The sequence below is a fragment of the Equus asinus genome, chromosome 26 (genome assembly GCF_041296235.1).
Source record: "Equus asinus isolate D_3611 breed Donkey chromosome 26, EquAss-T2T_v2, whole genome shotgun sequence".
Lineage (NCBI taxonomy): Eukaryota > Metazoa > Chordata > Mammalia > Perissodactyla > Equidae > Equus > Equus asinus.
Genome location: NC_091815.1, coordinates 24,073,285 through 24,087,818, shown reverse-complemented (window position 1 = coordinate 24,087,818; position 14,534 = coordinate 24,073,285). Strand labels below are relative to the sequence as shown.

The 14,534-nt window shown below is 51.3% G+C and overlaps 1 protein-coding gene across 1 annotated transcript; it reads right to left on the bottom strand.

Annotated features, from left to right (window-relative positions):
* Window positions 1-4,899: 4,899 nt before the first annotated feature.
* On the bottom strand, window positions 4,900-7,745 carry LOC106836071 (galectin-7). The gene is made up of 4 exons (XM_014848684.3): window positions 7,638-7,745; window positions 6,915-7,003; window positions 5,965-6,166; window positions 4,900-5,388 (listed from the first exon to the last, which is right to left on the bottom strand). The coding sequence occupies exons 1-4, from the start codon at window positions 7,650-7,652 to the stop codon at window positions 5,275-5,277; spliced, it is 420 nt and encodes a 139-aa protein (XP_014704170.1). The 5' UTR covers window positions 7,653-7,745; the 3' UTR covers window positions 4,900-5,274.
* Between the last annotated feature and the right edge of the window lie 6,789 nt (window positions 7,746-14,534).

The window sequence follows — 14,534 nt, the reverse complement described above, 5'->3', positions numbered from 1 at the left end:
AAAAAATTGTTTGTTTAACACAAAAGAAGGTCGTGAAGGAGTAACAGAGGGTAAAAACAAATAGCAAAATGGCAGCCGTAAAGCCAACTATATCAATAATTGCAACTTCTGTCTTGGCCTTGCTCTCTAGCTCTCACTCCTGGATTGCTCCTCTGGGAGGAGTCAGTAACTTCTTCAGTCCTCTGGAAGGGTCCACGTGACGAGAAACTGGAAACTCCTCCCAACAGCCGTGTGTGTGAGCCTTCCTGGGAGAGGCTCCTCCAGTCTCAGGCAAGCCTTTAGAGCAGAGGTTGCAAACTTTTTCTATAGTGGCCATGTAGTAAATAGGTTAAGCCTTGTGGGTGATCCAGTCTCTGTTGCAACTACTCAACTCCACTGACAAAACACAAAAGCAGCCCTTAGGCAATACATAAATGAAAGAGCGTGGCCGTGTGCCAATACAACTTTATTTATGGACACTGAAATTTGAATTCGTAACACTTCAGTGTTACGAAATACTACTCTTTTTATTTTTTCTGCTATTTAAAAGTGTAAAAACCATTCTTAGCTTGTGAGCCATCCTAACATAGACAATGGGTGGCTTTGGCCCACGGCCGTAGTTTGCCAAACTTTCTTTTAGATGACTACAGCTCCCCTGATAGCATGGCGGCAACTTCATGAAAACTCAGCGCCAAGACCATCTAGGTAAGCCACTCTTGGATTCCTAACTTCAGAAACTGTGTAATATAATAAATATTTGTCATTTTATGCTGCTAAGTTATGGGGTAATTTGTTATGAAGCAATAGGTAACCAATATATTGTCAGACTGGATAAGAAAGCAAGTTCCAAGTATATGCTGTCTACAAAGGGCACACTTTAGATCTAAGACATAAATAAGTTGAAAGTGAAAGGATGAGAAAAGATATACATGCAAACGGTAACCATAAGAACATAAGAAGGACAAAATTAATATCAGACACAATAGATGTTAAAAGAAATTGTATCAGAGACAAAGAGCGACACTTCTACAGGCTCAATACATCAGACACATATGTATATATCAAGTAAACATATCAAATATATAGATCAAGTAAACATGTACACTAACAATGGATCCCAAAATCCATGCCAGATTTGAAAGGACCAACAGATAATTTAACAATTGTAATTATAAATTTCAATACCCCTCTTTCAGTAATTGATGGAACAACCAGACAGAGATGAGTAAGGATACAGAAGACATAGACATCATCACCTCAAGAACTAGAAAAAGAGGAATAAATCAAACTTAAAGTAATAGAAAGAAGGAAATACTAAAGAGCAAAGTGGAAATCAATAAAATAGAAAATCGGGAAAATCAATGAAACCAAAAGATGGTTTTTTTAAAAGATCAACAAAATTAACAAACCTTAGCTACACTGACCAAGAAATAAGGGAGAAAAGACATAAAATCAAGAACAAAGGAAGGGGACACCACTAATGACTCTAAAGAAAATAAAAAGGATTACAAGGGAATATTATAAACAAGTTTGGGCAAACATGTTAGGCAACTTAGATGAAAAGAACAAATTCCTGGGCAGTCAGAAATTATCTAAATTAACTAGAAAAGAATTAGAAAATGTTAATAGACCCTTAGCAAGTACAGAAATTGAGTAATTTAGGGGCTGGCCCGGTGGCGCAGTGGTTAAGTGTGTACATTCTGCTTGGGCAGCCCTGGGTTAGCCAGTTTGGATCCTGGGTGTGGATCTATGCACTGCTTGGCAAGCCATGCTGTGGCAGGCGTCCCGCATAAAGTAGAGGAAGATTGGCACGGATGTTAGCTCAGGGCCAGTGTTCCTCAGCAAAAAGAGGAGGATTGGCAGCAGATGTTAGCTCAGGGCTAATCTTCCTCAAAAAAAAAAAGAAAGAAAGAAAAGAAATTGAGTAATTTAAAAATATTTCTACAGAAAAACCCATGCCCAGGTGGTTTAACCAGTCAATTCTATTAAATATTAAAGTAATATCAATCCTACAAAAACTCTTCCAGAAAAATTGAGGCAGAGGGAACAATTCCATAATTATTTTATGAGATGATTATTACCTTGATACCAAAGTCAGACAAAGATATCACAAGAAAAGAAAACTACAGACCAATATCTTTCATGAACATAAATGCAAAAATCCTGAACAAAATATTTGAAATCCAAATTATTTGATCCAAAATATTTGGAAACTGAATCCATACTATGTACAAAAATGATTATACATCTTAACCAAGTGGGATTTAACCCAGGAATGCAAGGTTGGTTTAACATCAGAAGATAAAATCATGTAGTAAGAAACGGGTCCACACTCATTTCTTAGAGGCTCATTTCATAAAGACTTGTTCACACCATCCTAATTCATAATCCAGCACTGGAAACAACTCAAGTCCATCAACAGGTGAATGGATAAACAAGGTGTGGTATAGCCATACATTGGAATACGACTCAGACAAAAAGGGAGGAATTACCACGACATGAAAACACGTGAAAGAACCTCAACAACATTAGGCTGAACAAAAGTAGCCAGACAGAAAAAAAAAGCCTAGTTCTATGCAAAATTTTAGAGCAGGAAAAGCTACATTATGACGATAGAGAGCAGACAAGGCTGCCAGGTGCCAGGAGGGTGCTTGGGAAGGGGTGACGGAGATGTCCTGGACCTTGACTGTGGTGCTGGTCATACAACCATATGAGTTTGTCACAATTCATGGAAGTGTGCACCTAGAAAGGGAGACTTTTATTGTATGTATATAAATAAAGGTGATATTAAAAACCTCAATAAACTTGATACTAAAAAACAAGACAAAACACGATTTCCCAGTGGTTTAGATCACATTTACCTGGCTCTGGTCCCTGCTCCACCTGGAACAGGTCACTGAACCTTCTTGAGCATCAGATGCCTCATTTGCAAAATAGGAATAATAAGGGTATCTACCCCAGAAGCTCTTCTTGAGGACTGCAAGAGTGGTTAGCACAGGGACCAACACCTAGTGGGGACTCAGGAAATATGTAGATATATATTTCAATTTTCCAATATTTTGGAATATTTATCTTTCAAAAAAATATATATCTAAATACACATATATATTTCGATTTCCCCCAAATGTATAGTGTATACAAATTATTATAGAAAAAAGGCTGGAAAGAAAAACACTAAAATACTAACAGTGATTATTATCTGGATCGTGAAATCATGGGTGATTTTAAATTTGTTATTCCCCATTCTGGAATAAGCATGCTTACATTTTATAATCAGAGCAGAGATTATAAAAAGGGAAAAGGTCCTGCTGACGTAGGTCCGAGGACACTCAGTGTACCATTGTTTGAGTGTAGTGAATGATATGACACAAACACACATTCAGGAGGGCTCAAGTGACATTCGTCACGTTATTGATTCCTTGCAAGGGAGTACTGGGCAGCCAGCAAAGTGAGTGACACTGGACACATATATACTGGTCAGCGACAAAAACAAGGTCAGTGGATGAAGGATGCTACCGTTTATGCAAAGAGGGAAAAAACCCGAATATGCCTGTGTTTAGAAGTGCATAGAGAGTTTTGGAAAGATACGCAAGAAATGAAGACATGAGTAACAGCAGTTTACTCTCATAAAGGACGACTTTCCTTTGCATATATATTTTTTTATTTGGAAATGATGAGTATAAGTAGTCAACATGCTTCCTGATCACCTTCAGATACTTTATTGTGTATTTTCTACAAACGAGAACATTCTGCTGCATGTCCACTGGAAGGCCACGGCGACTATCAGGAAATTAACATGCATGGATCGTGACCATCTCACGCCAGGCCCCCAACCACCGTCACCAGCTGTGCCAATAACTGTACTTTCCCCTGTATACTTTTGAAATTTGTACCGTCTCTATACGTTATCTTGACAAAAGTTTAAAAACATACTTGACACGGGCAAATAAAATCTAAGTCATTCCACAGTAAGCGCTGGGGACCAGGGAAATTCAGACTTCCTTGGGTCCTCCACTGAGAGGGGACCCTTCATTCCACGGCCCACCCAGAGACCCTACTCTCAAGGGTCGGGCATCAAGTGGGGTGACTTCAGTCCAAGGGTCTCAAGGGGCAGAAAAACGGGTCTTGAGAAGACGCAAGCCTCGCCGCAGGGCCTGGTCTGCCCACTGCCCTGGGGTCTGTTAGGCTTAAGCGCAGTCCGAGCTCACTGAGCCTCGGTCCGGGCAGACGCAACCTCTGCAGAGCCCCAGGGGAGGGGGCAGGTCTGTCCAGTCCGGCGCGGGTTGCGGGCCAGAAGCCCAAAGCGAGTCCTGCCGGGGGCGTGGCTTCGAACTTTCCGGAAACCTGCACCTGGCTGGATGGCGGCCACGTGGCAGGGGCTCCATCCAGCAACAGAGAAATGCCGCCCCTTCACGCGCCTCGCTCAGGGGGCGGGACTCGGGGGCGCGCGGGGGGTCCCGAATCCCCCTCCAACGGCTATTCACTGGGGACACAGCACCTCCGCACCCCCAACCCGACCAGAAAAGCACCGCCTGGCGGTCAGGTGTGAGCCTCCTCCCCCATTCCAGCTCCAGAATCTCCCAGGCAGGGCGGAGTCTCGCCGTCCGGGGTGCGGAGGAGGGAGAGGTGTGGGACTGAGGCTCATGACCGCAGTGGGGACCCAGAAGCCCGGCCCCTCGCGTTCCCGTCCCCTCCGCGGGCCAGCTGCTGCTCGGGTGCGCCAACTAGCGGCGACGCCCCATCCGCTTCCCAGGCCCTCCCCGCGCGAGCCGCCTCCCGCCCCGAGAGGCCGGGGATGGGGGAGAGGGGAGAAGGAGGGGCGGTGGCGCCGGGAGCCTGAGCCGATTCCTGCACCGTCGCCGCGACGGGGGGTCTCCAAGGGACCCGGCGGGACGGACTCGACCCCCTATTTGCGGGTGGATGGATGTGGGGTCCGTTAGATCCGCGCAGGGGTCACCGGGGCAGCGCGTGAGCCCCCTGCCAACTCCATCAGATCACCCCAACGGCATGGCCGCCCGGCTGCTTTGCAAAGCGCCGCGAGTCAAAGCCCCGCCCCCACCGTTTCGCGACCCTCCTGAGGCCTCCCAGCCAGAAGCGGCCGACGGAGGTCCAGTTCTGAATCCCGCCTCGGCCACCGAGTCCCTGGGTGACCTTTAGTGAGTGTCTTCCCCTCTCTGAACCTGTATTCCTGGTCTGGGTGAAGGAGACACAGACGCAGAGGAGGGGGCTCCGACTTTATTTGCCATCCAAGGGCCCTGGACCCCATTTCCGCCCTCCACTCCGCCCCTGGAGGGCTCAAAAGACCTTCATCAACTCCACCTGCACGTCCCCCTGCGTCTCCAGCAGGCGCACGTTCGCCGGCGGGATCCGGTGGCGGAAGTGGTAGTATTCCGAGTCCCCGACCACCGCCTGCAGGGGAGGGTCGGGGGTTCAGGACCCGGAGGCCGACTGCGGGGTCGGGCCCGTCCGGCCCCACGCCGTGTGACCTGGGCCCACTGGGAAAAGGGGGCTGCAGTGCGTTCTAACGGCGCGGGGGTTCAGTGAGTTGCCTGGTGCACGCGAGCGCTTTGAAGGGCTGGCGGGGCCGTGATGCCCACGATTCCGGCGTCCACGGCCCACTCCTGACGGCCTGGTGGAGGAGGGTCTGCGGCGACCACTCCCGCGGGGACTAGTGTCTGGGCAAGTGTCTGAGCACGGCTTCGCCCCAGCCGCCGAGCGGCTAGCTCAGCATGAATGACAGGCAGTGGGGTCGGGACGGAAATGGGGGCCACACCTCCCCGCTGGGACACCCCACCCTGGGCGCTTGGCTCTTGCTCACTGGTCGGGCCCCTGCCACACACCTGCCCTCCGACATCAATGGGGTTGCACCAGGGGAGGGCGACGGACTGGGGACAGGCGCCCAGCCTTGGCCAGCTCCACCAGGGGCCTTCCCCCGACTGCTGAGGGACCTGGGTCTCGGCACCCATCCCCGCGGGGGAGACACACCTTGAAGCCATCTTCGGTGGTGATGATGAGCACATCGAAGGGCTGCCCACGCTGGAAGGGCATGCCCTTCACATGCTCCTCTCGTTTCCAGCGGCCCTCCTGCATAGTGTTGAAGACCACTATGGACTCCTCCAGCCGGGGGTTGAAATGCAGGGCAACCTCGCCATCCTGCTCTTCCTTGCACACCAGGTTTATAGAGAAGCTGGTAGTTTGGGGAAGGGAGGGCATTGTATAGATAGCAGGTGCCAGTGGACTGGGCATCACCATGGCCAGAGCTCACCCAGACTTACAGGGAGCTGAGACTGTCACATGCCACAGAAGGAGGGGCTGTGGATGGGTGGCCAGGGAGCCCAGATACCAGGGCATCCAAAATCTGATTGGGGGCCTGGTCACACATCCATCGAGAAAAGGGCCACTGTGCAGTGGCCTGGGCTCCCCTCATTTCCACACAGTCTGGGAGTTGCCAAGGAGTCGTGGTGCTGATGGCCAGGCTGCTCACCATTCCCGGGGCATCCCTAATTCCCAGAGGGCTGGAGGGTCCCAATCCCAGGGACCCAGTATTTTCAGGCACCCTAGAGTCCCAGGAAGCCTGACGTTCCCGGACCCAGGAAGTCATAGGACCGACTGCCAAGGTCTCCCAGATGCCAGGGCACCTCCACGTCTCAGGACACGTTCCCACAGTTCCTGGACTCAGACTGGAAGTCATAAGACTAGGAACCCCGAGTTTGCCATGGAGCCCCAGATTCTTAGGGAGACATGGGGACCCCAGCTCCACAGTCAGGGGGCAAAAAGTGAAGACATCAGATTCCAGAAGGTCAGAAATGGCCTAGGGGTCCCAAAACCCCAGGCGGCGAAGGTGGCTCTGGCGCCCTGACCTCTGGGCTGGAAGAGATTGGGGTCAGCTGAGCCTGGAGCCCACCCACCCCTTCCCGCTGGGGCCTGGGTCTCACTGGTGAGCGTTGCCGGGAACAACACCACGAATTCTCATCACATTGCCCACTCGGATGCCCTCAGGCAGCGGGACCCTCGGCTGCACCTCCTGCAGGAGAAAGGGTTAGGGGGCCATGTGAACAGGGAGACAGAGGAGGAAAAATGACGGCTCAGCCCCAGGGAGGAAACGGACAGGACCCAGACCAGCAGAATCAGAGAAAAGAAAGGGCAGAGAGAGAAGGAAAGAGAGCCCGAGACAGGGAGACAGCTGCAGAGAGAAACACAAAGAATCAACAAAAGTCTCCAGAGAGAGGGGCTGGCCTCGTGGCCGAGTGGTTGAGTTCCCACGCTCTGCTGCAGGCGGCCCAGTGTTTCGTTGGTTCGAATCCGGAGCGTGGACATGGCACTGCTCATCAAACCACGCTGAGGCAGCATCCCACATGCCACAACTAGAAGGACCCACAACGAAGAATATACAACTATGTACTGGGGGGCTTTGGGGAGAAAAAAAAAAAAAAAAAGGAAAAAAAAATCTCCAGAGAGAGAAACCCAGAGGAAGGCCCCAAGAGATGGGAGCATGCGGATGGATGGGGTCAGCCACCACTCAGACTCTTCATAGCACACCCCAGCACCCACTTTCTCCCTCGGGACAGGGGATCCCAGCCAGGCCCCAGGCCCTCCCTAAGTCTGGTGCAGTCTGGCATCCAAGACCCCCCAAAGCCTCAGGCCCCTGAGGCACTCACAGTGCTCCCTTCCATGGCTGGGACAGTGGGACAGGCAGCGGGACAGGCAGCGGTGGTGGCAGGGATGGCCGCTGGGGCCTTAAGTAAAAGCAGGGTGTGGCTGGCCCTGCTGACTCCCTCCGCCCCTTTGCACACCCACCGCCCACACCTGGCTCAGACCCTGGCCCCCAGGCAGGCTGGCCTAGCGCCCTTTTCCTGGAGCCTCTCACCCTTCCCCTCCCTGAGGGCTCCCAGGCAAACTGCCCTGATCCTTTGACCTAATAATGAAGGGGACAGTTAATACTAATAATAATGACAGCAGAGAAGGCTCCCTGAGCCACCCTGCAGCCAGCCCTACCTTCCCCCTGCCCAGCAGAGAGCAAAGACCCTCATGCCCATTTGATCATGGAAAACGTGGGTCCTGAGAGGCCAACCCGGGGCTGCAGCTCCGGACCCCTCTCTCCCAGGTTTGGCCCTGCAGCCTGTGGCTGAGGAAGTGTCTCCCTGGAAATTCCAGTTGACACTCTGTCCTAGTGTAATAACTGTGGCGACAACATCGTCATAGAACATGGGGCTGCGAGGGGCAGGACTCGTGCCTGAAGTGGCAGCCGTGCCCTGGTGCCCAGAGCAGCGCCCACACACGGTAAGCGTTCGGGAAATATGGGTGGGAAAGGAAACAGAGTAACAACAGCTGCCAATCGTGGAGCCTCTGGGTCTGCCAGGGATCACTGATGCTCAGCACAGGCCGGGCTGGAGGGGCATCAAACACCCACAATGCCAGACGGGGAAACTGAGGCTCAGACAGGAGAGGCAATTGGCCCAAAGCACACAGCTGTGCACTAGCATGCTGACTGTGTCTCTGGCTCTCTTCATCTCTGGAAGTTTCTCTGTGTTTCTTCTGTCTCTGTGAATGCCCCAGTCTCCCTCTGGGTCTCTGTCTCCCCGTGTCTCTCACTCAGTCCACCACGAGTTCCTGTTTCTCTCCTCTAAGTTTCCGTCTTGTCCCACCTCCCAGAACTGCTCCTCTCCCACCTGGTTTTCAGGACAAGGGGGTGGAGTGCAGGGTGTCCTAGAACCCACCCCCCACCAGCCCAAGGAAGAGAATATGTGGGACCCCCCACCCAGGCCCATTTTCAGCCCCCATAACCCAACACTCCAGAAGAGGAACCCAGGCCAGGAAGGGCGGGGTCAGAGGGAGAAGGCTGAAAGATGGTTCTAGAAGGCAGGGAGAGGGGAGGGGGAGGAGGCTGAGCAAAATCCCCTCCTAACAGCCTGCAGGCCTGCTCCCCAGTGCCCCATCTCTCCTCCCATAACCCTATTTCTGCCCCACCCCACAGTGGGCAGAGGCCTGGGCCAGAGATGGGTCGGCGATGGAAACTTTGGGTGGAGACACCAGACTCCGAACCGGACCTACCACCCCACCGTCCCCAGGCCTCCCAGACTCTCTCCCTGCCCCTCCCCACACTCGAGGCTCCCCAGGGGGTGGTGCAGTTCAGGGAGCAAGGGCCTCAGAGAGGGAGGCTGGGCGGCTGCATTTAGGGAGGATGCAAACACCCCGATTTTGCAGAGGAGAAAACTGAGGCTCAGAGAGGGGCAGCCTCTCAGCCAAGGCCACACAGCAAGGTTGGGGCCAGGGCCTGGGCTGGAGGTCAGGTCTGAGTGCCGAGGGCTCATCACTGGGACTTTAAATAGAGAAGACAGTGGATCTGATGTTTTAACATCAACAACCAGGGTGCACAGTTTCCCAGCATGATGGCCTCCGTTCCTCTTTTTTTTTCAGGAAGATTAGTCCTGAGTTAACATCTGCTGCCCATCCTCCTCTTTTTGCTGAGGAAGCCTGGCCCTGAGCTAACATCTGCGCCCATCTTCCTCTACTTTATATGTGGGACGCCTACTACAGCATGGTGTGCCAAGCGATACCATATCTGCCCCCTGGATCCGAACTGGCCACCGAGGCAGAATGTGCGAACTTAACCGCTGCGCCCCTTATAGAGAAGGCCGTCTGTGTTTCCTGCCTCGTCCTGTGGATTGCTGTGGATCCCAATGACTCACCTTCCCCGACTTCTTCATCGTGGCTGGATATTTCTTCACAAGCTGCTGACCTGCAGGTCCACACCTGACTTTGGTGTTTGGCCCAATGTTCACATTCAGTCTGTTATCAATGTAATGCTGGTTAATTTCTTGGAACCCAGATATGCTCACCCTTGACGCATCCTTATTCATTTGTGTTGATTATCTTTTTATCAGTCCTGGAATAATTTTGGGGGAGCAATCTTTTTCATTTCCAAATAAATAGTGAATGTATTTATTTCCTATTATTCTTTTTGTTTTCAAGCCACATTCCACATTCATAAATTGCGCAGATTTTAATGGACTACTTGGATGAGTTTTGACATACACACACCTGTGCCACCACCACCCCCATCAGGATTCCTTGAGCCCCCGAAACAGCCAGCCCTTGTCCACCTGCCCCAGGAAACCAGTCATCCCGCAGTATTTAAGAGCCACAAAGTTCATTTGCCGTGAAAATCAAGAAAAGGCCGGCCAGCCGGCTGTGTTTGCTGATTTTGTCTTCCTTCAGGAAATAACTCAAGGGATAGGCAGCTCATTGTGTAACTGCACAAAGGGCACAATCTGGTCATCACAAGACAAAAGCCAGTGGTCCAAAGGCAAGATGGCACGAAAAAAGGGCATTTTATTACAGCTTGCTAGCAAGAGGGAAGATGGCTGACTAATGTCCAAAAGAGCCGTCTTAAGGGGGCACAGAATCTGGAAGCAGTTATGTAGGCCTGTGGGTTGTAGGGGAGGGGGTTGGAATTGTTGTCCCACGAGTCGCCACACCAGATCTTTCCGTTGTCATTGAAGATGGCTGTGAGCATAGACGCTCTGTTCTGGGGCCATCACGTTCCTAAGAAACTCAAAAGAACGAAGTCATCGTCTCATTGCAACTGGGAGGCACATGCACAAGGAGGGGTCATAAAATCTACAGAGCGGGTGGATCTCCTGGAGGGTGCAACCCAGCTGGGTCAGTTAGTCAGAGGCCATTCAAGGTTATGGCATGGTCTCTTTTCTACAATATGGCATCCCTTACGTCAGCCTTGTGTTGGGCTGATATCAATGGCACCCGCAGTGGGTGCAGGAATTGAAATCCCAGGCTCGGTCAGTGTCAGCTTCTTGGTGGTTTGCGGCTGTTTTTTGTGCACAGTGATGACAATTTGGAGGCCCCTTGGTTTTGTAAATGAATACTCAAAGGAGGAAAATGACCAGTTTGAAAATCTGACTTTCTTTTAAGCTGTGAAGTCCATCGGAACCCTACAGTTGTATTCATAAATATAGGCAAGTGTGCCCATCCGATCACTGCCGAGGGGAAGCATTTTCTGTAGCATTTGGTTCCATTGATAAACGGAGCTCATTAAACCCTCTTCAAGATTTTAAGCTGCGTGTGGGATTCTATTTTTGCATGTTATGTATCATGTATTTGCATGTATTAAGTTGTAAGCGTTCCATTGTCCAGTGAACTCTAAGTCATCAGTAATCCTGTGCGTTCCACGCTTGAACCGTAAATGCAGGCCTGGCTCTTTCCCCTCCTCTTCCCTCCTCTCCCTCCTTTGCTGGGCCAGGGGGTCCTCCAGCCAGTAGGTGGGTGAGCAAGCGCGGCTCTTGGAGTGGGGAGGCCTGGGGGGTCTGAGTGGGTTGAGGGGGCGCCCCTCCACCGGGGGTGGGTCCAGCCTGGGGGTCAGAGGGAGCAGGAGAGGAGGGCGCTGGGCAGAGGCTGGTCCTCGGGCCCGGGTATGGAGGGCAGAGGACAGGGGAGCGCCTGGCCCCAGCAGGGGAGGAGGTGTCTGTGCGGGGATGGGGCCCCTGGGAGGTGCTGAGGTGGTGAGGTGGGGAGGGCGTCCCTGGAGGAAATGGGGCGTGGGTGTCAGCGATGGGAGACAGAGCCCCCCTCACTCTCAGAGGAGGGAGGAACAGATGCCGAAAAGGAGAGGAGGCCCTTGGACCCTGTGAGGTTGGCTTGGAGTTGGAGGCATCCACGTGAACTGGTGACGTCCTGAGTTGTTTGTGGTTTTGGATGGGAGTGTCTCTTAAAAAAACTTTTTTTCTGTGAAAAAATGAAAACATACAATTGACCATTTTAACCACTTTTTAAGTGGACAGTTCAGTGGCATTAAGTACATTCACATGTTGTGCAACCCTGGCCGCCATCCCTCTCCGGAACTTTCCACCTTCCCCAAATGAAACTCTGTCCCTATTAACCCCAGCTCCTCGTTCCCCGGCCCAGTCCCTGGCCCCCACGGTTCCCCTGCTGTCCCGATGCACTCGCCACTCAGGTCCTGTAAGAATGGAATCACAGAATTGCCCTCCGTGACGGATGAGCAGTGTATGCACATGAAAGAGAAATAAATGTGGGTGCAAATCCGCGTGCGCATGTCGGAGGGTGGCACACACGCCACCCCAGCATATGCCCCTTTGGCGCAAGGATTAATTCGCGCTAAAGGCACTTGCAAGACAGAGATGCAAGATGACCTTCTAATCCTCCTTTTCTTCCTGAAAAAGGAGATAAACTCTGCCTGGGAAAGATGCCTGCCTGTCCCAGGACAGTGACGCTCTTATCATGAGGTTGAGACCTGGAGAATTCCATGCCAGGGCCTTGTTGAAATGGTTCCCATCTCCTTTAGCCTTCCCGCGATTGGTTTAGCTACTTTCCCACAGTTGCCTCTATTGTTCAACTGGATCAAAAGCATGAGAGTCAGCCCTTTCTTTGAATCTTCACTTCCTTATGAGGGCTCCAGTGCCACATAAAACTGATATAAATGTGTCTGCATTTCTCCCATTAACCTGTCACTTTGATAAGTCAGTTTAACTCTTGGGCCCAGCTGAGCAATCCTGGGCGGCTGGAGGAGGCGTTCTGCGTGCCCTACAAGGTGTAGACACATCTGCATTCACGTGTCCCCCACCTCCGTCCCCTGAGCGTCCCCGGGAGCAGAGACCCCTGGATCGCGATGGGCGCACCTGTGCCCGGCTCTTGGTTCCGAGACCGTAGCTTTCTGGACTCAAGGACTCTTGCAGAAACGGCTGTTTCCGAGGCCTGGACTGGGAGAGTGGAGGACGGGGCAGAAGAGCTCTGCATCGGGGAAGAAGGGAGCTTTCACGAGGGGCTGGGCCATGTGGACTGTGGCTGTGTGAGCTCGCCTGGAGGACCCCACGGGGGATCTGGGTAGTAGGAGTCACACGAGATGGTACTGGGAACGGAATAGGAAGCTGTGAGCCCAACTGCTGTTGTCTTACTCTGTTAGGGCTGCTGTAACCAAGAAATCAGCAACTGGCTGGCTTCTAAACCACAGAAACTTATTTCTCAAGCTTCTGGAGGCTGGGGAGTCCAAGGTCAAGGGGCTGACATGCTGGGTGACTGGTGAGAGCCTGACTCCTGGCTCTTAGACGGCCTTCTTCTCGCCCTGTCCCCACATGTCTGAAGGGGCAAAGGAGCTCTCTGGGGTCCCTTTATGAGAACTCTCACCCCACTGGTGAGGGCTCCACCCTCATGACCTCACCTCCTCCCCAAGGCTCCCCCTCCACAATGCACTGAGGATTCGGTTTCAACACAGACATTTGGGGACACACAGACATTCAGTCTATAGCAGATGTGAATAATGAAACGATAAAGGTTTGATGAAGAATGTGATAATTTTTGTCTAATTTCCAAGCACTGCCCCACAAAATGCTTATTAATGACAAGGGACAAAAGGGTAACTTCACGGTGAAGAAGCCTGGAGGGGACACTGATCCCTTGATCCAAGTCAGCCTCACCAGCATGGGGACACGTGGAGGGCGTGGCAGCTGGGTAGGATGCACACGGGGTCGCTTCCGTGGGTCTCCTGCCCAAAGTGAACCACCTGAGCCTAATGCAAGGAAACATCCACCATGACCTTCTAAAGTGCCAAGGTCATGAAAGACAAAGGAAGAGGGAGGGGCCATTCCAGACTGAAGGGACGGACGCTAAGAGGACATGACAGCCGAACCATCGCCGGGCTCTGAACTGGATCCTTTGCTGCAGGGGACATTACGGGCCGACAGGCAGGACTTGCAAGGGGTCTGCAGGTCAGATGGCAGTGGGGGCTCAGTGTCGAATTCCCGATGTGGACGGTGTAGACGAATGTCCTCGTTTCCAGTAGATACTCATCAGAGCACTCAGGGCGGTGGGGCTTCCTATGGACCACTCACGACATGTTGTATTTGCCACTAATCTGTAACTTTGCAATTGTTTCAAAATGTTTAAGTGACATAAAGATATAGTGTTTTACATACTTTTAAATGTTCCAATATTGTTTTTAATGTAATAGGAATCACATTTTTATTTTTATTTTTTTTCTTGAGGAAGATTAGCCCTGAGCTAACATCTGCTGCCCATCGTCTTCTTTTTACTGAGGAAGACTGGTCCTAAGCTAACATCCTTACCCATCTTCCTCTACTTTATATGTGGGATGCCTGGCACAGCATGGCTTGCAAGCGGTGCCATGTCCACACCTGGGATCCAAACTGGCAAACCCCGGGCCGCCAAAGCGGAACTTGAGAACTTAACCACTGCGCCACCAGGCCAGCCCCAGGAGTCATATTTTTAAATTAAATTCACAAATCTAAATCATTACTGAATTATATACTTTAAGTTGGAATCACGACTATTCATTTAGTCATTTTAATATGCCAAAGTTCTTTAATACATTACACATACTTAATATATCAAAATTAACATATTCTTGTGGTATATATACATATGCAATGGAATACTACTCGGGCCCGAAAAAGGACAAAATCATCCCATTTTCAACAACATGGATGGACCTTGAGGGTATGATGTTAAGTGAAATAAGCCAGACAGAGAAAAACAAACACCACATGATTTCACTCATATGTGGAAGA